This window comes from Serinus canaria, chromosome 4A, assembly GCF_022539315.1.
Source record: "Serinus canaria isolate serCan28SL12 chromosome 4A, serCan2020, whole genome shotgun sequence".
NCBI classification, from domain to species: domain Eukaryota; kingdom Metazoa; phylum Chordata; class Aves; order Passeriformes; family Fringillidae; genus Serinus; species Serinus canaria.
The window spans coordinates 16,408,331-16,434,729 of record NC_066318.1 but is presented as its reverse complement, the minus strand read 5'-3'; the positions used below and the strand labels follow the sequence as shown (position 1 = coordinate 16,434,729).

Sequence of the window (26,399 nt, the reverse complement as noted above, 5' to 3'; positions counted from 1 at the left end):
CTTCCTAAGCAATGCCAGTGGATTTCTGGCAAAATTGGATTACAGAGCTTCTGTGTATTTCTAAACTCAATTTTTCTTCCTAGGGAGTCAGCTTTGCTGAAAGACCCAGCTCAAAGCAGTGAAATCCATACTAAACCTCACCTGCAGGGCACCAGCCAATTCCTTCTCCTGACATGGCAGAGGAAAACTGGGAATGAGGAGAGGAACCTCCGTGCTTCTGCTCTGATCCATGAGATTTAAATGGAGTAGGGTCAGCATGAAGTTTGGCAAAATTTCTTTAACAGACTGCTCCAATAAGGAGTCAGGCTAAGCAAAAGCCAGAGCTAAATCTCAGGGGAGAAATGCAGGAGAGAAAATAATGATGTCATTTACCATTCTTTCTTTGTTATAAAAACTTGAATTTCTCTTACACTGCCTGACATGCCAAGCAAGGGTTCAGTTGTATCAAAACATGTGCTGTGATGGGAGAGCTTATGGTTATTACAACCAGGACAGAGTCACAGGTACCTGAACTGAAATGTGAAAATGTCTTTGCCTTGATTTGGCCCAGGAGAATACGAGCAGGGCTCTGAGGCTGCTGCAGGACCTTAATGTCTTGGTCCACTAATGGACAGAGGGACAAAAGTACATTCAGCAGGCAGCAGCAATTAGCAAACAGACCCAGAGTGTCCGTCTGTCCTGGCTGCAGGGCTGCTCCCAGGGGTCATTATGGATGAGTGTGTCCAAAGGCAGCAGATGTCTGGGGAGTGCCATGATGCCTCTGGTTTAGCTTTTTCTATTTCTCAGGTTCTGTGCTGCTTTAGTGTGTGGGTCTGAGCTTCATATTATGGGATGGTGAGCTCTGTGCACAGAGCAGGGAGACAAAACAATTCCTGCTCCAGCTGGGGACCAAGGACAAATGATCCAAATCTCAGCCCAAGAGCACAAACACCGTGGGCTGGAGAGAGAAAAACAAGGATGGGACTGCCTGGGCTGGGGCTGGAACTGAACAATGAACTCTGGATCCAGAGCCCCAGTCACCCCAGCAAACCTAAGCAACACTCAGGGAACAATTCCATGTGAGAAAACTGCCTAAAAAGGGGGCTCAGAAAGGCTGAAGAGGGACTTTTGACAAGGGCATAGAGTGATAGGACAAAGGGGGAATGGACTTAAGCTAAAGGAGGGCAGGTTTAGACATTAGCAAGAAATTCTTTGCTGTGAGGGTGAGCAGGCCCTGGCACAGGGTGCCCAGAGCAGCTGTGGCTGCCCCTGGATCCCTGGCAGTGCCCAAGGCCAGGCTGGACGGGGCTTGGAGCAGCCTGGGACAGTGGGAGGTGTCCCTGCCATGGCAGGGGTGGGATGGAATGAGCTTTAAGATCCCTTCCAACCCAAACCATTCTGGGATTCTAAAATATCTGTGGGGGAAGCAGAGAGAATTCAGTTTCCCTGGATCTCTCATCTCAAAGATGACAGGAATATTCTCCATCCTCCCTCTCATGTGCTGGACAAGCCTGATTTCTCTCCTGAGTACAAACTGCCTCATGCACAGGGGGAGGTGAGGATCCTGTGGAAAAAGGTGCACATGCTCCTGCAATTAAAGAATATTACAAATACACTTTAGGGTAAATTGATGTTGCAGAGCAGATACAGTGCCATGAATAAGCCATAATGCACAAAGAATAAAATGGTGGAAAAACCCCAAAGAATTGAAAGGAAAGCTGGTTCTAAAGAACAGTTCCTGACAGCTGAGTGTAGGTGAGATCCTGAGCTACCCTAAATCATCAGCAGGTTTTAGTGGAGCAGCAGTGCTATGCACCACCTGGGGCCTGCTCTTTGCCTCCTGATATCTTCTTGCATTTCAGTTCAGAGGAAATGCAGGCAAGTTTGCTTATGAACACTATTCTTCATTAGTAGGCAGAGAAAATTAAACTGGGCTTCTTCATTGTTGCCCCTGCTGCAAAATTCTGCTGTCTTTGTAATGATATCCATCCATCTCATTCCATTTCTGATTTGGATGTCACATCTGGTTTTTTTGTTGATGCTCATAAAATATTTACATGCCTGCTGTAGCACTTAAAGCTCTCATTGTATTAGGGAATTTCTGTGCTGCCCTGCAGCAATCACATCCATTTTGCTGCACACTGGCTCTGCTGTTGTTCCAGTCTTGTTTGTGGAAAGGAAATTGGGGTTTCTTGCAGAGTTGTTAGGTGGCATTCTTCAGCTTAGGAAGGATCAGTGACAATTGGAGATAAAGAAAGAGGCATTTTAGAAATTGGAAATGGATTCTGGCTAATGGAGATTATATCAGTCCTCTTGTTCCCCACATTTTCTTTAATAGGAAACACAAATTCACTCAGTGAAATAAAACATAAAAGAGATCCAAGTTCTTTTTTACTGAATTGCCTTCATTATTTGGCACACAGTTAGAGAACTCTACTTTTTTTCCCATCAGCCTGGAGGGCAGTTCTTTTTGTGGAGTGGCACAGCTCAGTGCAGGAGCCAGCAGGAAACAGCTCCTGCTTTTCCAGAACAGATTTTTCCCCCTATCAGTAAAGCATGGTTTGAATAAGATAAGGAGGTGAAGTGTCACTCTGCTCCCCAATTATCAATAAATCATTATTTCTACCACCTTTTAAAAATATCCATTTCCTCACTTAGGTGCATTTATAATAGGAAAAAAGCTGTGTGTGATGAATAACCTCCTCTTCCAACAGAGGAGGAAGTGCATGGAAATGATGGATGTGAAGGCAGAGGAGCCACACCACCATGAATTTGTTGCTTTAAGGTGCTGGCAGCTCCTCCTTTGTCCCGGGGCTTTGAGCACATGTTTCTTTTCACACCTGCTTGACCTCTGAGCTCCCCCTTTCCTCACAAGGAGGTCACAGCGAAGAGCAGTGAGGCTTTCTGAGGCATTAAAGCAAGAGTTGTGCTGGTTTGGCTCTTAAAAATACAACATTCAAGCATTACACTCTGTGATCCTTTATTACACTTCTTCAGCCTCCTCCAGACACTCAAGTACTTGATGAGTTTTAAGTAACTGATTTGTAGATTCAGCTGTTACAATTGAAAGCATAATTCCATCAGGCTCTTTGGTCACTTAATCCCACCCCCAGCAAACTACAGCCAGGGCATTCCAGGCTGCTGTTTGTCTAATTTTTAATGCCTATCAATCATTGACATTTCATATTGCTTGGATAGGATTCAGGATATCTTCAGCCTCTGGTTTCCAGTCATGCCCTTAAACAGTTTGAGGACACAGAAATTGTCTTTCTGTTTTTCTGCTGATATGTGCCTTGGATTGTCTAGGTGACTATTTGTTGTGTGCAATATTGCTCCCTTAGTTTATTTTGTGTCTCACTGTATTTTGCAGCTGAAATCCTTGAGTTATGTTTATAGTTATGCTGTTCACTTGTTTTGGTTTTTTTCCCTCCTGCCTGACATGAATAAACCATGGTGTTAAATGTTTGGAGACCTTCCATCTCCCCAAAGGAGAAAACCCTTGCCCTAGCTTGCCTGATTTGCAGCTTGTGTCTTATTTTCTGCCAGCCAACGGGACCTCCAGCAGCCAGCTGTCCACCCCCAAATCCAAGCAGTCCCCGATCTCCACGCCCACCAGCCCCGGCAGCCTCCGGAAGCACAAGGTATTATGTTTCTTATACCTTACTACACCTCCTTCTGCCTCAGCCCCTCAGGTCTGGGGGCACTGAACCCATGGCCATATCCTCTGGGAGAATAGCTGTTGTGGTGTGAAGCTAAATCCTGTCCCTTAGCTGTGATTACTTCCTCCTTCCCTTGCCCCTGCCCTCTTCCTAATTGCTGTCTGTCAAGTTCCACATTCCAGCAAGGGCATCGTGTGATTGGCAAAAGTTCAAAAGATGCTTCTCAGACCTGGGGTCATTGGCCTGTCCAGGTGTCATTGTCCCCTGAGACCCTCCCCCTCCCACCTGGTTGGTGGCTCACCTCTCCTCTCCCTCCCACTTCCCTGTGAGCTTAAAAGGTGTTGGAACCATGTGGTGGGGGTCTGTTGGAGTTGTTACTGAGATTCAGAGCTGTGTCACCTTGGAATAAACTCTGGGTTTAACCCTGGGGCAGAACCCGCTCTCTTTCTCTTCACCATTGCCTGAACTTTTTCCACTGGAGGTAAACTGAGTTTCTACTTTGCTTGGGCTCATTCTGCAACACTCAGCGAGCCAAAGGTGTCTCTGAGGTGAAACATCCCCAGCAGTTTCCTCTAGCTCGGTGCACTAAGGCTGGAAGAACCCAGGCATGCTCCCCTCAGCAATAATAAATAGCAACAACTCCTGGTGTTCCAACAGGGGAGTTTGGCCCTTCACCTGTAGAAGTTGTCCTTTAGGGCCAGGTGGTGAGCAAAGCACTGCCCTGACTCCTCCCCTGGAGGTGACAATGTGTGCTGGAGACCATCCAGAGGGATCAGAGGAGACAACTTAACCATGAGCTTGTGCCATTTGAAAATATCATTGAAGGACGTGGTTTCATGTCAACCCTCCTGGCCTGAAAAGCTTCAGGTATTGGCAAATCAGGCCCATTAAAGAGCCTGAAGAAGCAACACAAACGTTACTGGAGCTCTCAGACATCACTTTAATGATGCTCCTCGAGAATTTAAGTTTTTAAATTATTGAAGGCCATGCTCTGTTTTACAGGAATCAGGTGATTCTTACAGCTGGTGTGGTAATTGTGTTGTGGGACAGGCCAACAGGTAGCACAGCATCCTGGCAGGGACCGGGAAACCTGGGCTGGCTCATGGATAATTCATGTATTGATTTATTTAAAAGGTACAGCAGCTGTCACAGCTTTTTCAGTTCCTGTTATTCAGGGCCACTCTGTGCTGAGTTCTGCCTTTCATTTCTGTGGGCCTTTGCATTTCTGGAATAGCCACAATGCTGCTTCCAACAGTTTTCACTTGATACGGGAATTGGAGCTTGGACACAAATGTAGGTGTGAGAGGAAGTCAGGAGAATTTCTCTTCAGTAAAACAGAATGCACCTCTCAGCCTGACTCTGAAAGCATTGACTTAAAGATTTTTAAGAGTAATTAAAAAATTCTGGTGGTGCTGAGGTTTTGCAGTCAACAGCCACGTGGAACCCACCGTGGGGTAGCTTGCAGGGGTTGAGCTAATTCTGTTTAACAAAGGCACAGCTGAATCCAAATGAAAACTTTGTGTTCCTCAGGACCTCACTTTGTTCTCAGCTGCTCAGTCTAAGTTTGAGAAAACACACCAGATTTATCACAATGTGTCCAGATGTATTATTCATTTATAATCGAGGACAGAATCTGGCCTGTGGTCTGAGTTCATCAGTTCAGCAGAAGTAATGCTGCAAACTGCACCCTTTGCTTCAGCATTAGGAACACTTTCCATCTCATTGAGAACTTTGGAGGTGAGGGTTTGTTTCTTAGTCAAGACAAGTAAAACTCACCTTTTTAATGTTTTGAGCAAGTTTTATGTATGACCTTTCAAGTGCAGCCCTGAGACTATTTGTAAAAGATGGTGACTGCTGAGGGCAAAGCCAGCCCAGCTATGATTTTTCTCCACTAAGTTAAGCCAATCAGCAAACACAAATTCAGCATTTTAGGTTACCAGAATATTCATGCATCACTGTCTTTCTCCCAGGAGCAATTTCCTGCTTATGATGAAATCACTTTTCTTTTCTCCCCTTAAAGCTCAAGTGATAAATGCTTAGGTTGAGTTCACCAATAAGTCCTATTTTACCTCTTCTTATATCAAGTTTTCTCTGAATTTCCTTCCTGAATGTTTTGGTTTTTCTTCATTTTGCTCACAGTAATTACCTGTGTGTGGGTCAGAGTTCAAAAAGGTCCCAGGAGAGCTTTAGCTCTTGGGCTGGTTCCTGTACTTTGTCCCACACAGAACTTTAAACAAATGCAATAAAATGGTTACCCAGAAAGGGACACTGGAAAAGCTTTACATTGAGCATTTGATCCAAATAACAAACTTGGGATTATTTTATTAACCTTTCCAACTGTATTAAAATAAAGAATACACCATAGAACATGTGATTTTCCTGGAGATTTGTCCTGAGGGCAGCTGTCAAACCAAGGTAAGACTCTTTATTGTGGACTTAGGTTTAAAGAGATGTGTTTAAGGCACGATGCTGCTCTTTCATGCATGTGCTGCAATGGCCACATTGATCCAGAACAATAAAAAAACACTTCTGAAAGTTTTCCCTCACCAGTCATCAGGAACAGAGATGCACTTGCTGGAATGGCCACATTGATCCAGAACAATTATAAAACACCTCTTGCTCCTCTGTGCAAGGAGCCTGCCTTGATTTCAGCCTGGAGCTCCCTGGATTCTGGTGAGCCCAGCCCAGTCACCACCAATTCTGGAATGTGAATTTTAACCTCTGAGCTGCCCAGAGCCACTATGCTGCTTCCCTTTGCGTGGCCAAGGGTGGGAGCTGATGGTGAGGGTTAACATTTTCTCCTTTCTCCCTACAGGACTTGTACCTGCCTCTGTCTTTGGATGACTCGGATTCCCTGGGAGACTCCATGTAGAGTGAAATGTCCACCTTGCATTTGGGATACAGCAAAGTACCTCTGCCACACAAGCAGATCGGTGACTGGTGCTTTCAAGTCAAAGGACACACGGTTAAATGTCATTTTTGTTCTGTGATTTCTCCTCTCTGTGCCACAAACCAACACCTGCCAGTCTATAGAGATAGAGGGATACCATTCTTCTAAGTCACAGGGGTGCAAAATGGGCATTGTGAGAAATTTGGGGCCTCCGTGCCAAGGATTCTGTGCATTTCCCATTTTCTTCTGTTGTTTCTTCTGCTGCTGCAACCATGTGGTTTTCCCAGTGTTAGTGAAGTAGTTTCCCTGGAGGTGTGCAGATGGACCCCTTGCTGAGCAGTTTGCAAGCTGGAGCAGGGCAGATGATGTTCTCCACCTGTGCAAACTGCCAGCTCACCTGCTTCTCATTCACAGCCCCACTTTTGGCACCTGCACTCTAAAGAGTCTTGGTTTTATTGTGGAGGACAGGAAGGGAATTTCTAGTTGTATGCCTAATATGCCAGCAGAAGCTTGGATGAGATTAGGAATGATTGTGTCAGATGCTAAGTAAGGTTAGTACAACAATTCAAATTATTCAAATATTGTTTGGGATTATTTTTAATGATTAAGCAAAAAACCATAAATCAGCTGAGTTATCTGGAGTAGAACACCTTCCACATGCAGTGCTGCTAGCTGATAACAAATATTTATACCTCCCCTATGGTATCTCTCTATCTCTGTTTGTAACAGTAATGCCTTGTGAACAGCCAACACTGAAAACACTGTGAGAATTTGTTTTCAGGTTTGACACCCTATAGGTCACTTTTTATAGCAAAAAAATCAATACTCTTTTTATAATGGAAAACCTTTTATCTGTGTTTTGGGAGTAAGGATTCAAGCTCCTTCTTTTTTATAAAAGCTGGTAGTTTTCTTTTGCTTAAAAAACACGTTCAGAAAAAAAAAAGTACAAAAAAAACCAACCACAACTGCAGAACAATAATAACAGCAAGTCAATTTAGAAATCTTGTCATCACTGCCAAAACAGACACGTGTAGGGGGGGAAAAAATGGTCAATTCAAAATATTGAATGTTTTGATAGTTTTTGTAATGTTTAAGACTACGTATTTGGTTTTTTACACTTCAGTATTCCTAACTATGGCCAGATTCTCTACTTATATAACAAATGAAGTTTTGTGGTGTTCTAAAAACTTGTATTTTAAGAAACTCTTCTATCTGAGAAAAACAAACTCGCTGTATTTAGAGAAGCTTTTGCTTTTATTAATCAGTAATGCCTCCTCCAGAATGCAAAGTTCATCTCCTCACGCAGGGCTGGTGGTTTTTACTGCGCCAAAGCTTCGTCCTAGGCCAGCTGCCATTGCCTCCCTCCCTCATGGAATAAGCTTTGATGAAACTGATTCTTGCAGAACTTTACCTAAATGAAATCTGTGCAATCAAGCCTTTCTTTGTTGCTCTATTTGCTTTTTTTCTATTTTTTTTTTCCCCAACGTAGACACCTACTCCCTGTTGCCTTGCAACCCCTTGTGGTTAGGATGGATTTTATCCTTGTGATGTTTGATGCTCCATGAATGCTGGGTTGTTCCCAAAGCCACTCCACGTTTTGTTTGCTTGCATTGCTGGGATGAAACAATCTGTGCAGGCTGCATCTTTCGAGGCTCGTGTGACCATACTTATAATGCAACTTTTTAAAAGAGATTTACCAGAGAGAGGCCAGGATTGGGAATTGTCAAGGGGTCAGAGTTATCATGCACCAAATTTGCACCCAGTAGTCTTAGTGCATGATCATTTACAGCCAGAGTTTTGCACAAGGAGCCATTTGTTCTCACTGATAGCTTCATTGGATTGAATAACTCTCTGCCTGCACAACTGCTAAATGGTCATTTTAAATATTGTAAATAGAGTCCTGGGGTTAGTTCACAGGCTAAGGGCTCGTTGAGGGTTTGTGGGGGGAAGGATGGTGCTGTGGACAAAGCTTGGGTGCAGCAGTCAGCACGCCTCTCAGCCCTTGGCATTGCTGAATTTTGTGTCTGAATGGGAGCAGGTCTCTGAGTAACCCTGTGCCTCAATCTGTCTGTCTGTCCCTGCAGGGACAGCTCTGTTCTACCTCACTGGGGGTTGTGAGGCCAAATGTTGGTTAACATTTGTCAACTGTGCTTTCAGATCCTCTAACAGAAGGTGCTGAAATATTCTGGGTGCAGATTTGGTTATGGGTGCTAATTTTTGGCTGTTTAATCCTGTGAGTGCTACTGTTGACATTGGTCATGAGCAAATAACTTTCTTAAGCATAAGGATGTCAAAGGCCTTGGTTATGCTAATAACAATATCATTCATCAGAGCTTTTGTCCTAGGGAAAGCTTTAGTGGGACAGGTAACTTGACATGCTTTTACCCTCTCCTCTGTTCTGTTGGTGGAAATCTCAGAGTCCCCATCTGAGTCTCTGCCTCTCCAGGGACCCTGAGCAGTCACCATGGATGGAGTGGAGCTGCAGTCCAGGGTGTTGTCACACGGTGGCAGAGGCCATTCCTGTCACAGTCGGGGTGAGCCTGTCCTGTCCTGCCAGCTTTCCTCAGATAAACCAGGAGACCAGCCATGCAGTCCCACCCAGGTTCTTGTGCTGCTCAGTGCAGGACACTCACCACAGCTCCACCAGGAAACCCAAATCTGGGCTGCCCTCTGCTCAGCAGCCTGAGCTGTGGTGGGAGGAAAGGAGTCTGGGAGATGGTCTCAGCCAGTTTGTGTAAGAGAAAGCAGGATCCCAAGGGAGGAATGATCCTTTGTTGGGATGGTTGTTGAGAAGGGGTTCCTTTTCTTCCTGCCAAAAGCTCTGTTTGGTCATTTGGAGATGCTTTCCCTGGTGGAGCATCACTGAGGAATCACTGAGCTCTCCCTCCTGAGCTGCACCTGGTGACATCTCAGACCTGATCCTGCCAGCTTTCCCTTGGGAATGCAGCTTTGTTTGCATGAGGATCATCCTGTGGTGGGGCTGAGCCCAGCAATTCCTTCAGGGAATTAGGGGGACCTTGAAAAGGCCTAAAAGGATTAAAATAAATTGTTCAGTGGGAAAAATAGCCATTCAAACCAGCAGAAGCCACAAAGAAAACAGGGTATGAGGTCAGACTCCCAAGTTTTAAGAAGCAATTTTCTAGGTAGAAATGCCTGGGCAGTAGAAGTCAGTGAGCATTTCAGCTGTAGCATAGAGTGAAGTCTGTATTAATGCCAATATTGCATGAGTTCTTGTACAGAAATGCATGTGGAATGTTACATACATTCAGAGCTAGTTATCTTTGCCTTTTTAGGATCCCTCATCTAGATTTGAATACAAAGAGAAACAGTGCACAGGCATCGGACCTTAGTTACTGAAACAGAAGAACAGTTGTGATTCGGGAAAAAACCCTAAAGCTTTAATTTTAGCACGTGCTTTACTCCTGTTGGCTTTTCATGAGATTAAGCTTGGGTTTGGTCAGAAAGCTTTCCTGAACTGCTGTGAATTAGTAATTACTTCCAATTTACTATGGCAATTCCAGACCCTGTGAGATCCTGGAGCAGATGATAGTAATTCCACTATACACTCCACAGTTCACCTTTCATATTTATTTTTTTTAACATTTACAAGCACATAAAGCTCCACATGATATGAGGATTTGCCATATTAATTCTGCTATAAAACCCCTGTCTAATTTGCCTCATGAGGCTGCCTTTAGTGCTTTCAGAGACTAATTGAATCACTGAGACTATATTGTTTTAAAACAATACAGTATTTAAAAACAAATTGGAGAAACTCTTAAAGTAGCAGGGCTTTGTTTCTTTGAAATCTGTCTTTATTCAGAATAATTTAGCAAATTTGCATATTAAGATGCCTGTTTCAGACACAGTCCTTAGGAAGGAATAGTACAGGCAGAAAGGTTTAGCATTTTTACACTCAGGTGATGGTCTTGACTGTAGAAGATGAGTAATGCAGCAAAACCTTCAGCCTTGGGATTTTTATCACTTGTAAAGCATTTATAATCCTGAAGTTTCTGGTTTAAAGCCTCATCTGGTGTATGATTTGGAGCTAGTTCAGTTCCACCAGCTAAATATCTTGAAGTGATTTGGAAAGAGTTTGATAATGAGATTTTACGACGTGGTGGGAGTTGGAAGCAGCTTTTCCCTACCACTGTCTGTGTTTCCAATATCTGCACATTATTTATGGTCTTCTCAGGAGCTAGAAACCCTAACTGTGTTATTTCCATAGATAATAGAAGAATCCTGCTTAGAAAACAACTTCCACATCTCTCTCACCCTCAGCTAACACACGTGGCCATACAAAAACCCACACGCTTGGTCGAGCTGCTATTTCTCTCTCATTTGCTTGTTCAGTACTTTTGAAGGGGAAAAAAAGGAGGCAGAACCAAAAGTTGTGGCAAACAGCAAAGCAGTGTCACACCCAGGCATTTCCAACGGGAAGCAAGGGCATTGAAGTGTTCATTTCTCCTTATCCATGTGGATAACATTTCCTAGGATGCCTTGCCTTTGCCTTTTCATGCCTTTGAGGGCAGTGCTGCTCATCCTGCTGCTTCCCAGCACAGCCCGTGGGGGTGCTCTGGGATTCCAGGCTGAATCCCCACCCAGACACTGTTCCAGGGACAGCCATCCCTGGAAGTGATGATTTCTCTGCAGGGGTCCAGTGTGGATTTTGCAGCCTGAGCCTCCCCCAGTGTGCTGAGAACACTGGAGTGATTTTGTGGCTGACCTCCGTGGTGCCCCACAGCCATGCAAAGCAACCAAGGGTTCCCTTCCGCTGTAGTAGAGGCAGAAACATTTTTAGGGAAAGGGATAAAAAATAGCCAAGTAAAGAAGATATAAAATTAGCCTAGGAAGTGTCTCCTCAAGCTAAGACAATCCATAACCAGAGAACAGCTCTGTAGAGGTGTGTGGCAAACACACCAGGTGCTGATCATGGCCATGATGGAATAAAACAGCTTTTTTTTTTTTCCACGTGGTGACTTAGGCTCCAGGTCAATTTTCTGGTTGCTGATGACAGGCTGGGACAGTGTTTGGGACTGGTGAGGTTCTTTGTAGAAGAAGCAAATGGGTGGCACGAGATGAGGATCTTTTTTCTGTGTATCTAAAGAGTCAGGCCAGTCCATGCAACAGGATGAGTGCTCTACACAAGACCCCTGGAAGGAATCCAGCTGGAAACCCACCCTAGTGTGATGAGAACAGGAAGGTGAAGACTTTAAGTGCCTTCTAACATCCCTTGGGCTTCAGAAGCAGGACTGTGCATGTGCCCAGCAAGGCCTGAGGTTCAATGGCCTTAACCAAAGGAGACAGGGCAATTTTAATTCTTGAGGTATTTAGCACATCTCTTGAAAATTGCTGTCTCCAGAATCACAGAATTCTTCTGTCCCATCTGCATGAATCTGAGCCCCTCCACAGTACCTCAGGAAATGTAAAAGCTGAGTCATGTGTCTCACAGGACACAAGACTGCTCCTCACTGTGGAGAGAACAGGGCTGGGTGCTGCTGCAGTGGCTCTTGATTCTGCTGTTCAGATGTTCTTCATCTCCTCCTCTGCTCCTGGCTCGAGAGCTGCTTTCTCCTGGTGCTGCAGGTGAAGGGCTGGGAGCAGCAATGTACAGACCCCTCCTTGCTTTGTTTTGTTTCCTCTGGAACAGTTCCAGTCAGTGATGACTGAAGGTCTGAGGCCAAGGTGACAAACCCACGTTTTAACAGGGAGAGGGGAGATTTTCAGGGAATATCAGTAGGTGGGTGGAAAGACTTTTTCCAGCAGTGCCATTGCACAGCTGTTCTGACAGCATCCCAGCTGCAGGGCAGGTGTGAGTACTACACCTGCAGAGGGAAATGTGGAGTTTTGGGGTCACAGACCACTCTCCATCCCTTGGGACACTGCTTAGAGGAGGTCAAGCACATCAACACCTATATTTGGCCAACAGATGAGCTTCTGAGCAAATGAGAATCAAACTTAGTGGATTCAGCAGCGGGTTTCAGAGCTGTTGGGATGTGGCACAACTCTGGACAGGTCACTTCTTCTTGTGCCAGTGCACAGAGGGCTGGTCCCAATACTTCCCTCCACCTGTAGGGTGCTTTAAGATAAGCTGCTACTAAGAGCTTGATTTTAAAATGTATTCATTGCTCAGCAAAGTCTGAACATGTTACAGGAGCAAACTGGCAAGTCTCTCACAGAACTCTGACTCTCTCAAAACTCTGCTGTAAAAATGCTGAAGTATTTCAGTCATAGGGAAAGAGAGACACCTCATTTTTAGTTTGCCATTGAAACCATTGGGGAGCCAGCAACATCCTGGGAGGAAGGAGATAGCCTGATCCAGCAGCCCATTTCTCTCCTGCCTGAATACAGCCCCCACTGCCCCTCTTTTTGTTAGATGTACGTGCACATATCAGGGGCAATTTGTCCTAGTAGTCAAAATATGGGCCTTCTGTTTACAAACAGTGAATAAGCCTAATTATTTCAGTGGCTTTCTACCAGGAAAACAGTGGGCCAGGTGTTGAAAACCTTGTTCAGAAAGTGTTTGTGGCCAGATGTCCACATGGGAGAGAGCAGTGTCCTTGCTTAGTGCACTGAACTCACCTCTTGTGACTCTTTATCTCCCTGAACTCAGGGCTCTTGAGCCTCTTTGGAGGCTCCCTAGGTCTGACAGTTTATCACTGAAACTGAAGAAAAAGGAGGATGCCCAAAGGGAATTACCAAATCTTGGCAGTAATTAATCTGTCAGCTGAAAAAGAGAAAGCTGGCATCACCAGGGAAGGATGCCATGATGGAAAACACAGGGCAGGAAGGGGAAAGCCTGTTCCTTAGAGGAATGGTGGGGGATGTTTGTTAGCAGGTAGGCACTGAGTCATGGAATGAGCTGGAGCTTCAGAGAAAATGCAGTGGCAGGGAGAGCACGAGGCACAGCACTGGAGATGTCAGTGCCACTGATGTGTGGGAATAATGAAAGACAAAAGGAAGAAATTCCAGGGACAAACAGAGAAGGAGGCTGGGGCTAGCTGAGGATCTGTGGCTGGGTGTGGATGGACAGAAGAGCAGCAGAGCTCCTGGCTGTTTGTTGAGTCATGTCCCTGCAGGGACCTAGTCCAGGGGGGTGTCTGTCCCTCAGTCTGTCCCTCTCCCCTTGGCAGGAATAAGGCCAGACCTGGCTGCAGGCAGGAGGACTTGGAGTGAGGCTCCTTCCCTGCTGCTGTTTGACTCTCCTGCCAGCATGTGCCATCCCTCAGAGGGACAGGGAATATCCAGCCCTGTGCTGAAGGACAGCACCAGGCTGTGGGCTGGGTTTATTTACCCTCCTCCCTGTGTCAGATCAGAAACAGCAATCACTGATCAGCACGCCCTAGCCTGGGGAGGACAGACCTGGCACTCTGGGGGGTGTGAGAGAACAATGAGGGCACCTCAGAGCCTCCCACCCCTTCCCACAGAGCTCAGCAAACTCTGGGAAGGGTGGCAGCCAGGGTGAAAAGGCAGGAGAGACTCCTGGGGGAGGGTTTGCTGTGTGGGCACAGAGGTGATGCTGATCTTGCCCAGGAAATGCCCAGCCCCTGTGTGAGAGCTGCTGCAGCCACACAGCGATGGGAAGTCTGTGCTGAACAAGGGCACCTGTGTTTGCACTGCTTTCCTCATGAGATCTTTTTCCTAAGTTCACTTGAGTTGCTTGTGAATTTAATCCTAAACCACAAAATAACTGACTCATCCAAACACTTTCTTGCTGTACAGTCTCAGATTTTTTTTGATGTTGTTGCATAAAGATTGCATCTCTTTTATTTCCATAAATTCTCAGACACTTAATATAATGCAAATGGAACCCAATACACCTAATTTTCTGCTGTTTTAACCAGGCAGAAGCTCCTCTGTAATTAATTTATGAATCTATTTGGTCCGAGCTTGGGCTCCTGTTTCAAAGATTGATTACTGTTGATAATTCTTGTGTGATTGATTACTTGAGTGCAGATTCAGTTTCCAGGGTGACAGCTGCAGCCTTTGCAGAGAAAACCTCACTGACCCCAGTTTTCAAGTGATCTCTTGTATGGACCTTGAATAGCAAGTTATAGATGGGAGATATTTTGTACAGTTTAATTATAGTTACTGATAAAGCTGAAATAGTTTGCTGGAATACCTTAAAAGTTTTAGAATTGACAATTAAACAAGGAACCTCAGCAAATCAGGGCCTCCTCCATATTTTTTGCTTCTAAAGAGTGTTGACTTTATCTCACTTCACTCTCACTCAGTCTACCAACAGACATACCCTGAGCCCTGAGCAGGATTATGGGACTAGAAGTAGTATTTCTATTTTTACCAGTATTTTTCTGCTCTAGTCCCAGCCAGTACCAGGCAGAATGGAGATTTGTGGTTGGCTTGGTTTTTAGAGAAAAGCATTGCCAAATGCCTCTGAAATAAAAAGGAAGGTTGGGTTCATTTTAGGTGACTCATCTAAACTCAAGGCTGCTTTTGAATTTTATCCAAGCTGGTTCTTCCATCTCTCTTTGCAAGAGTTATTTGTAGGAAATGGAGCTAAATTGGAGTCACATGTGCACAGGGGGGGTGTTGCAGGGCACTGGGACTCACCTGGCACGTGCAGGCAGGATGGAACACGGTGGTGGCACATGGTCAGGGAGAGCCAGAACCAAACCCTGGCTGTGAATCCCTGAGCTCTGGGAAACCCATGCAAGGGTGAGACTTGGGAAATACCTGAAAGGGACCAAATGGATCCCAACCTTGGGTCCAGGCCCAGTTCTCAACACGACAAATTTTATTTTCAGAGAATCCCTGAGAAACATTTTGTGGAGTTTATTTTTGTTGTTGTTTGGCTTTTGGGGTCATGTTGGTGGAGTATTTTGTCCTTTTTTTTTTTCAATTACAACATGGCTGCTTTTCTCTATCTGCTTCCACCACTGCAGAGCATGTATGGATGGACTTTTTTTTCCTTAGCAGGTGGCAGGTGAAATCCTGTGATATTCTGTTTCCCTCTCATACTGACCATACAGTCACAGGAGGGCTGCAGAACACACAGCTTTTTTTCCTTTCTCTCCCTCTCTTTAAGACAGAGGGGCTTTTTCCTGATTTAGTGTGATGTCTAATGATGCATCTGCCTAAAAGGAAGAATGTCTAGGGAATTAATTGCACTTAATTGGTGTTTTTAGATATGGTGAAGCAGGAGTATTGAATGTAAGAACAAGGAAGCCTGTGAGTGATAATTACATGCTGAATTCTGACATGTGAAATTGTTGTTAGTTTGCTTCTTATTTAAATGATGGGTGATCCAAGCAGCTTGAGCACCCTGGCAGTCCTAGTACAGCTGTGATTAGCAATTAGAAGGCACCCAGGGTCTTTTGGAAAGAGGAAACCTGTCTAGCCAAAACTCTTCTGTTCTCTGAAACGACACATTCCCCTCCATAACCCTCTGGATTTTGTGACACTTCCTAGTCTGGAAGCCTAGTCTGGAAAGGAGGATCAGCCTGCTGGCTTTGCTGTCACTAGCCTTTGTCTGCTCTCTCAGTTACAAATCCTGCCCCAAGCTGAGGTGAGCAGCTGCCAGCCCTCAGCCTGAGCTCCTCACGCTGCTCTTGTCTGGAGAGCAGGAGCTGCCTTTGCTCAGGACCCTGTGGCTCCCAGAGCTGCAGAGCCACCACCCAGCAGTGCTGAGGGAGGGAGATGTGCAGCTGACCTGGAACCTGATGGTGGGTTACTGTCTGAGACCATTCATTGAGTTCGTATGATTTCCTCATCAAGGACAAAGCTGCAATATAAAATAATATAACTGAGAGGCCACGATGTATTTTCTCTTGTGGTTCAGAGGGTGGGGGTTGGAGGGGCAGCTGGGTTTAAAGTTTAGCTGGTATACTTTAAACTCTGTGTACATAACCTTGGAGGACACGGGGGTGGGAAGGGGTCCGTGGTTATTTTGGTGGGATTGGTAAACTTCAGGATGTTTTTGTTTAAAGAGTAAGGTATTTAATTAATGACATTGTACAAAGAGTTATTAATTTAAATGGTGCTTTTGTTCTCCTACCCCAGACCTGTCTAACCTTTCTTTTTGGCAAGCCTGCAGCAATGCTGATCATGTTGACTTTTGTACCTTGGGGGAGTGTGTGAAAGGGGAGGGGAAATGCTTTTCTCTTCAGACAAATAACGTTGCCCATAGTTAACTTCCTGCTTGGATATGTACCTTGAATTCCCTTGATGCTGAATTTTTATGTGAAGGTCTCTTCAAAGGGACAGAACAAGCAGAGGTTATTCCAAAAGATCTCAACTGTATCATCTTGTAATATATTGCAGCTTTATGCCAATGATTCCTTGCTTACCTGTACACAGTCCATGCATGTTTTGAACTAATTTTGCATTCTCCATTTGTGGTGAGTTACTTAGCATTTTAACCACCTTTTGTGCCATTCAACTTGTACAGAAAACATTTTTATTGACGTTTTAAAGGGAGGGGGAAGAAAATGAAAAGACCCCTTCTGCTCTCTAGTTGTATGTAGAACTCAGTTACTTAGCAAACAGATGTAGATGAGTGGTTGTAGTGTTAGAAATGTTGGCTTGCTCGTGAACAAGCTCTTGAGAGTAAATGCATGGTCCTGTACCTCTCTTTTCTTAATTAGCTCTTCCTTTCCTCCTGGAAAGATTCTCTCTCTCTCCCTCTCTCTTACTCTTGTCTCTCTCTCTCTCTCTCTCGTGGTTGTAAAGTACAGATTTGGGCATAAATAAAAGGATAAACAGCCAGGTTTGAAAAGCAGTTCTCAACAGGTTCTCTCGGGGAGCGTACTTCTCGCAGTGCCTTGCCTTGGCACGTTGATCAGATCCAGCTTGCAGGATCCAGCACAGGAGGAGATCAGCCCCCAGTGCCTCTGCCCGAGCTGGGGAGCGAGTGCAGCCTTTGGAAGTTTGGCTCTGCTGGAGGGTGAGGTGCTGCTGGGCCACTGCAGCTGAGGCAAGAGGCACGAGCGGCGTCGGCCGTGGCCTCCACTCCTGGTGCTGGTGGTGATGTCCCTGGCACTCGTCCCACGGCCCCTGATTTGCGGAGTTTGCACACACTTTTGATTTTCCTGGATACACAGCAAGGGGGTGGGGATGGGATATGGGAATTATGCTGTTGGGGGGGTCTGTAAACAACTCCTTCTCCACACTCCTGAGCTCTGAGTTGAGTACAAGGGGCTTCTTGTTTATTAGCTGTGGTTCTGTTGGCAGTGGAGGACAGAAAATGGGCAAAGTCTTGGAAAAGATGGGGTCACTCACAAAGACGCATTTTGTAAGAAATGGACTTAAAGAAACCCCAAAAAGCCGTGCCACAAAATCACCAAGTGTACCTAGATCCACACCTCTGTTCCCTATGGCTCTTCTCCCTTGACAGAATTTCCTTTTGTCAGAAGATTTGACTAGGAAAAAATTCCATTTTTGTGAGGTGTTGTGAACTGTTTTTACTACTTGTAATAACCATCCCGGGTCTGAGTATTCTTGTAATGCAATGCCATGCAGCAGAGAACCTGTCCACTTTATAGCTTTGCTCTCAATATTTGTTACTCATTGTTTTCTCATCTAAATGTACATTTGCAAGATGTGTGTAATGTCATTTTCAAAAAATAAAATTTGGTTTCAATATTTAGGCCGATAAAAACCTTTCTGAGGCTTTTATTTGTCGAGTGTGTGTCGACTGTGACTTGTGAACTATAGAACACTCATTCATTGTGATACCTCAGCTTTCCCAAATCTGCCCCACTTGTATAAATACAGAAAAAAAAAGAGGCTGGGGAGCGAATTTGATGCCCCTGAATTAATTAAGATACAAACCTGCCTGACTGAAGCAGCCCAACCTGTGCAGGGCCCATCCTTTTCCCTAAAGGGATGAGCTCTATGCAGGTCCCGCTCTGGGAGAAAAGATGAAAATAAGGGCAGCTCTTTCCCTGTGTGAGCACTGCAGATAAAACTGCGGATTCAGAGCAGCAAATGTGGCCCCCATCTGAACTCTGCCCTGGCATCCAGGGCCTGGGCAAGGGCCGTGCAGTCCCACATGAGTTTGGGGAAGTTTGGTGAGATTTGAGAGCTGCACTGTGTTTGTCCTGCCTTTCCACACGGGCCTGAAAAAGCTCCAAGTTTTCCTTTCCCAGCCTCTCTGTCAGAACCACAGTGAGGACAAAAGCTTTTTTCCCTGTGAGCCCTGAGAAATGACAGTAAAGCTTGGGCTGCCAACCCATCGCTGCTCTTGGCAAAGTGTGGCACCCACTTGTGCCTGGGCAGGGCAGAGCAGCACAGACAGTGCAGGGAAAGGCCACGTGGAAAAAAATGCAGTTCCCATCATGAAACCAGGAGAAAACCAGACTCAGGGCAGCCTTTGTGTGAATGTGCATGGGCTGAAACTGAAGGAAATGTTATCAGAAAGCAGAACGGGTGCTTTAGAAAGCTCTCTGCTTGTGTGCGTGCGCACTTGAGGAGCCAACAATAAAGCAGCCTGGTGTCTCTTTCAGGGGCTATGTGTTGGATCAGGCCAATAAAATCCTGCAGGAAGTGCTGCTGCCCATGCAAAATGTTCTGAAAAACCTGCTGTGTGCATCTATCACAGCTATTCCAGGCACTCTGGAGAGAGAGTTAAAAGGAAATCTAAGTGCTGTTGGTGTGGCACCCCCAGCCAGCACTGCAAGCCATTGGAAATGATGCTGCTGTCCTAGCAGGAACTCCTCTGGCACATACGGAATCACTCCAGATTTATTGTTGTGAGAGCAAAATTCAGCTTCCACAGCCTGGCCTTCCTGCTGCATCAGCCTGGACCTAGACAGAAATGAAGATCAGGGATCCTGGAATATGTTGGTATGTAGGAGGACACAATATAAGAAAATAAAGGGAGTATAGAAAGTAATGTTACCCCTTAAGGAGTTGCAGCTGAGACAATTATTAGAGATTAGGAACAGGCCTGACTCTAACAGGCCACAGGTGTAGCCAAGAAGAAGGAGAGTGTTCTAAAAGAGTGGGTGGTTAATTGAGGGGGAACTGGAGTCAGCTGGCCCTGTGAGAAGAAGGAAGAGTCAGTGCTCAGAGGAGCTGCCTACGAGAAACATCAAGGAGGTGCAAAACTCTAGCAAGATGGAACCTTTGCAATACAATGGCAACATTGGTACATCAGAGCAGCAAAAGTTTTTGCTCTTGAAAAGTCTCAGTCTGAGTGTGTCAGCCCTTATGTGGTATCAGTTGTTTGGACTGAAGTAACTTCTGGCCTGGTTCAAAACCCCTTGGCTGCTGCCTTCTGCTTTTCCTGGTTTGTCAAGATAACACAGAGGAGGATTTTAGATGCATGGAAATGATGCTAAGCATCTGTGTTCAGATTTTGGGCTTCCTGAGCCAGGGCCATCAAATCCAGAGTTTGACCCCACTTTCTGCTGCTCCCTTTCAACATCTGCCATCAAATCTTGTTATTTAAAAAGCTTTTTTCAGGTTGTCACCCCAGGCTGGCTCTGTGCTGTGCTCCAGACAACACACCAGGGAGTGCTGGACCACCTTCCAAAGCAGAGGTGTCCCAAAGGATGGGAGTGACCATAACCATGGGGAGAGCCTCCAGGGAGCTGTGAAAACCCCTGAGTGGCACTGCTTTAATTTTATCACTGCTTTGTCAGCCTCATCAGGCTGACCTGCATCTTTAGCTGCCTCAAAAACTTATGCAAAAGCTTTTAATATTCATATATTCTGAACATGAGAGACCTGACTAAGAGTTCCCTGGCCTGGTTTTGGCTGGGAGAGAGTTAATTTTCTTCCCAGTAGCACCAACTGTTGTGGTTTGGAGTTGGTGTGAGGATAATGTTGATAACACTCTTGTTTTCAGTCATGGCTAAGCAGTGTCTGTGCTCAGACTTTTCTGCCTCTCATGCCCTGCCAGTGAGGAGATTCAGGGCACAAGGAACAGGGAGGGGTCACAGTCAGGACAGCTGACCCCAACTGACCCAAGGACATTCCAGACCATCTGGAGTCCTGCTTACCCCATAAACTGAGGGAAAGCCATCCAGGGGCTGGACAACTACATTGTGCATCCCTTGCTTTGTACATTGTAATTCTCTTTTTTATTATCATCATCATGGTCAGTTTCTTCCATTCTGATGCATTAAACTGCTTTTATCTCAATCCACGAGTTCTTTCACCCTTCTGACTCCTCCCCATCCCCTGGGAAGGCAGTGAGTGAGTGGCTGTGTGGGGTTGGGGTTAAACCAGGCCTCCAGATCATCCCCCAGTGTGACAGGGCAGGGGCTGAGCTGGGCAGCACTGCTGGAGTCCTGGAGGCAGCACAGCTCCCTTGCTCTGATGTGGCCTCAGTGTCTTTGGGGACATGGCAGGGTCCCTGTGAGTGCCACAGCCCTCAGTGGCCACAGTGGAAGAGAGCACTGAGGGAAGCACAATGATCTTCCTGGGATCTGCTCAGGTCTTCAGGGTTGGTGGAACAGGAGAAATCAGTTGCTCTTCTTGGGCACAGGAGGGGGACAAAGAATCCACTCTGACATGGCCACACTTTGGCTGAAAAATAAGGCACCAATGCTGACATAAGGTTGAATTAACACAGGACAGAAGCCTGGAATAACCTGCAGCCAAATCAGCCTGTAAATGGTGTTTCTTCCAGTGCTGCCTAGAAAGGTAAGCAGCACCTAGAGCAGGGTGCAGCAATAAAACCTGCATTTTAAATTAACATATGACCAGCCTGGCCTCTGGAGAGAGACACATTTGTGCAAGCAGGAAAGAAAAATCTTTGGAATATGCCATTCTGTCACAAATTGTCCATGCTTTAATTAAGAATTCCTCATCAGGGAGGAAGATAACTATGAGATCCATGAGGGGAGGAACACAGTTGATCTGTAATGAAATCAGCTCTCAAATGAGGTCGCCCACCCATGCACTGCTTGTGCACACACAGCAGGAGCAGGAGCCAAGTGTGGGGAGATGAGGCCAAGCTTTTGTAGCTCTGCAAATGAATGGGTCATGCTTTGGATGGGGAGGGGACACAAGGGGGGAATGCAGTTATGTGCTGGAGAACTTGAGGACAAGGGCAAATGTGTCCTCCCGTGCTCTCCTCCTAAAGGACAATCCCCTCGTTCCTGTTTCTTGACAAAGTACCCTGGAACAGGCTCCAGGCACACACAAGACAGTGCAGCATCCCCACAAGGCATACCCCATTAAAACAGAAACTAAAACACACCTTTCTGTCCCCTTGACACAGATTTAGGTGCATAAAGCCAAGCCTGCCCTTAATATCCTTAAATTTTTAAATGACTCACCATACTCTGCTTTTCTGGTCAGAAAAGGAGATCATCTAAATGCCAGGCACCAGAACTAGGAAAAGAATATTTAGAACAGTAAGCTAAAACTCAGGAGACTTTCAGCTCTTGATGTGGCCACAAGTTTCTGTCACCTGGAGAATCACCTGGGACCACAGAAAAAACACAGCAAGTGCCCAAAATGGGCTCAGAATTTCTTTGGTCTCCAGGCACCAGCAGGAGGGGGATGATCACACCTTCAGACTCCATGTGAAGAGTTTCACCTGGGAAACTACAACAAGTGCTAAGAGTTACCAGCGCAAGAAATCACCAGCACTGTGAGAGCAGAGCTGGCACCTGAAACTGCAAGAAGACAGACTTTCACAAAATAAAAAAATGGCATTGTATGATCAAGTGTCCAAGCTGAAACATGCGGGGTTCCAAAGCAGATATGAGCTGCAGTGAGCATGGCCTGGGCACTGCAAAAAAACCCCTAAAGCTTGGTGCAGTGGGTTCTGTCTGGGAGTGCAGAGCTGCTCCCATGCTAGGGGAGGTTTGGACAATGTTCCTGCAGCAGCAGCAGCATCCCACAGACCAGGAATGACACGACAAACACGGGCCAAACCCCGTCCAGCTCCTGCCAATGTTAAACAAGGCTCTGATTTCAGGCTGTGTGAGAGGGGCAGCACTCCTGGAGGCCCTGGAATCTCTGATGGAGAAGGGGAACACGCTAAGCCTGAGCACATTTCTCATGACCCTGAGACAGGAATGGCTTTATCCAAATCCCACCGCGAAACAAGAGTGCTACAGGCAATGTTTTAAATATTTAATGTTTACACAACACTCGGAATACGAATGGCAATTCAAAGAGAAGGGAACTCCTGTCTCTGTGAGCCCCTAGGGGAGTTTTCTCTTCATGTGTGTTTTTCAGCTTGATTGACGCCTGCCCACACAGAAGGTGAATGGCAGCAGGGGATGTGTCCTGTGTGCCCCAAAAACACCCATCCTGCTCCACTGCACGGGGCCCTCACTGCCAGAGAAGTGGGAAAGGGCTGATTTCAGCTCCTTTAGTCCCCATCCCAGCCCCACAAGCTTTATATCACTGCCAGCTCTGCCCATTCAGCTCGTTCCACTTCTTCCCACTGCCATCAGGTAGCTGATGGTAGGTTCTCACAGCAGGATCTTTGCTATAGCTCCAGCCCAGCCCCACCATGAGCTCCACCACTACAGCTGCTCTCCCATCCCAACCCCACAGTTATTTCAGCTCCACTACAGCTGCTCTCCCATCCCAACCCCACAGTTATTTCAGCTCCAGCCTCACAAGCTTTATTTCACTGCCAGCTCAGTTTCCACTCCAGCTCTCCATCTCCCCACTGCTGTCAGGTGAAGCTGCTCCAGGTTCTTGGCAGGATCTTCAATTTATCTCCAACCTTTCAGTCCCTACCCTGTCCCTGCCCCACAGGGGTTTCAACCCCAGCCATGCCATGTTTGTGTCTTGCCAGTTGTGCTGCCTCAGCTCCAGCTCCTCAGCTTCCCTCTGCCTCCAGCTAAAAGCTGCTCCTGGTTCTCACTGCAGCCCAGGGATGTTAACAAAGACACAAATCAGTCCCTCCATTGCCACTTCAGTATCTCCATGAGCTGTCAAACCCATCCCAAATGGGCTCTGCTAATGAGACCTGATCCCAAGCACACCCTTCCCTCTCACCCCAGCTGGCAACAGGGGCAAGGAACAGCCACTGAGCCCAAGGTTTCCCGTCCCAAAATGTGCCCTTGGGCTGGTTCTGAGCCCCAGGAATCCCCTGAGAATCCACCCCTGGCTGGGCTGGAAGCCCCTGGGCAGCTGCTGCAGCTCCATCCCTTCCCTGTGGCATTTATTTCAGCTCCATGTGGGTTTGGGTCTGCCTCCTGTGCCAAGCCTTTATGTTCTCTGTGGCCCCAGCCCTACAACCTTTATTTCATAAACATGGCTTACCTAGTAAAAGAATAAAAAAATACAATAAAAATACTCTACTGCAAAACATTAGTGGAACACAAAAGCAAGATAATAACAGAATAAAACAACTTCATTGCTTATATTTTTAATATTACTTCAAGCTCTACTGGGCCACAGCCTGCAAACCCCTCATTTGAGGACAACTCTCCCCACACAGCCTCCAGCAGCACCTAGGGTTAGGGTTAGGGTCACACCTAGGGTTAGGGTCAGGGTCACAGCTAGGGTTAGGGTTACACCTAGGGTTAGGGTTAGGGTCACACCTAGGGTAAGGGTTAGGGTCACACCTAGGGTTAGGGTTAGGGTCACACCTAGGGTTAGGGTTAGGGTCACACCTAGGGTTAGGGTTAGGGTCACACCTAGGGTTAGGGTCAGGGTCACACCTAGGGTTAGGGTCACACCTAGGGTTAGGGTCAGGGTCACAGCTAGGGTTAGGGTCACACCTAGGGTTAGGGTTAGGGTCACACCTAGGGTAAGGGTTAGGGTCACAGCTAGGGTTAGGGTTAGGGTCACACCTTGGGTTAGGGTTAGGGTTACACCTAGGATTAGGGTTAGGGTTAGGGTTAGGGTTAGGGTCACACCTAGGGTTAGGGTTAGGGTCACACCTAGGGTTAGGGTTAGGGTCACACCTAGGGTTAGGGTTAGGGTCACACCTAGGGTTAGGGTTACACCTAGGTTTAGGCTTCTGAAAACAGAAGGCCCAGAGCTCCAGGCACACTGCAGCTGCAAAAGGCATCCCAAGGGGAAAACAAACCTGCCACAACATGGCTTCCTCAACAGCTTTTTACTTGGTATCAGCCTTAGCCCAAGGCTGGGTTTAGTGCCTAGGGTTAGGGTTGGGGTTACATCTTTGGTTAGGGTCTTGAAAACCAAAAAGCCAAGAGCTCCAGCAACATTATGCAGGATGCTTCCCAGAGCCAAACCACCAGCAGTGCCAACTTGGGCTGCTTTGACAGTGCCAAGTGCTTCCTGCAATCTGCCATCAGGAACCTAGACAGATGAGTTTTGTTTCCTGGGGATAATGCCTGAAGAGTTGTTCTGGGGTCTGATGCCCAAAATGGCCATCTGCCTGCTGGAATTCCACATTGTGCAGATGCCTTCCAGACCCCAGCTGCCACCAGTGCCAACTGGAGATGCTTTCATAGTGCCAGGTGCCTCCTGCCAAGTGACATCTGGAACCTCAGACAGGTGAGTTTCGTTCCTGGGAAAAAGGCATGAACTGTTGTTCAGGGCCTGTGGCCCGGAGTGGCTGTCTGCCTGCTGGAATTCTGCATTGCACAGAATGCCTCCCAGACCCAAGCTGCCACCAGTGCCAACTCGAGCTGCTTTGCTAGTGCCAAGTGCCTCCTGCAAACTGACACAAGGAACTTCAGACAGGTGAGTTTTGTTTCCTGGGGAAAAGGTCTGAAGAGTTGTTCTGGGGTCTGAGGCCCAAAATGGCCGTCTGCCTGCTGGAATTCTGCATTGTGCAGATGCCTCCCAGACCCCAGCTACCACCAGTGCCAACTTGGGCCGGTTTGACAGTGCCTAGTCCCTTCTGCAAACTGACACCAGGAACCTGGGCTGGTCACTTTTGTTCCCCAGAGGAAAGGCTGGCCTTGGTGTTCAGGGGCCTGTGCTCCGGAGTGCCCGGTTCCTGAAATTTCAGTGCTGGCTCCTGAAATTCTGCATTGCACAGGATGCCTCCCAGACCCAAGCTGGCACCCATGCCAACTCAGGCTGCTTTGACAGTTCCAAATGGCTGCTGCAAACTGGCACCAGGAACCTGGGCTGGTGACTTTTGTTTCCCATGGAAAACGCTAGTGTTTTTTTCAGGGGCCTGTGGCTGTGGGTGTCTGCTCATCTGATAGGGTTCTGAAAACCACAAAGCCCAGAGCTCCAGGCACGCTGCAGCTGCAAAAGGTATCCCAAGGGGAACACAAAACTCCCACAACATGCCTTCCTCCACAGCTTTTTCCTTGGAACCTGCCTCAGCCCAAGGCTGCGTTTACTGCCTAGGGTTAGGGTTAGGGTTATGCCTAGGGTTGGGGTTTTGAAAACCACAAAGCCCAGAGCTCCAAGCACACTCCAGCTGCAAAAGGCCTCCCAAGGGGAACAAAAACCAGTATGTCTCCCAGACCCAAGCTGCCACCACTGCAAATTGAGGCTTCTTCGAGAGATTGAAGTGTCTTTTGCAAACTGACCTCTGGAACCTCACTGGTGAGTTTTGTTTTCCAGGGAGAAGGGCCGCCCTTGGTGTTCAAGGGTCTGTGGCCCCAAGGGAGTGGTGGCAAGGCAAGGCAAGGCAATGATGGGCTAGAAAAGGCAAGGGAAGGGTAAGGCAGGGCTTGGCAAAGAAAGGCAAGAGGTGCAGGGAATGGAAGGGAAGGCAAGGCAAGGAAGCAGTAGGCAAGGCAAGACAAGTGGTATGAAGGCAAGGGAAGTGTAGGCAGGGTAAGGCAAGGGAACACAAAGCTAGGGAATAATAATATGCAAGGTAATGCAAGGGAGCTATCACACCTTAGCTACTTGTCACTTCCCTTACCTGTCCCACCCCATCCTTGCCTGTCCCACCCCATCCTTGCCTGTCCCACCTCTCCCTTGCCTCTCCCACCTCTCCCTTGCCTGTCCCACCTCTCCCTTGCCTGTCCCACCCCATCCTTGCCTGTCGCACC

General features: G+C 46.8%; 1 protein-coding gene across 3 annotated transcripts in view; it reads left to right on the top strand.

The window, feature by feature from the left end:
• Positions 1-18,139, top strand: part of DCX (doublecortin) — a 79,360-nt gene extending 61,221 nt beyond the window's left edge. For all 3 annotated transcript variants that reach the window (XM_018914272.3, XM_018914275.3, XM_050974509.1), the window contains 2 exons: positions 3,526-3,620; positions 6,454-18,139. In XM_018914272.3, the coding sequence (XP_018769817.1) occupies positions 3,526-3,620; positions 6,454-6,510 (152 nt within the window). In that variant the 3' untranslated portion in view covers positions 6,511-18,139. The remainder of the gene's footprint in view (positions 1-3,525; positions 3,621-6,453) is intronic.
• Positions 18,140-26,399: the final 8,260 nt, after the last annotated feature.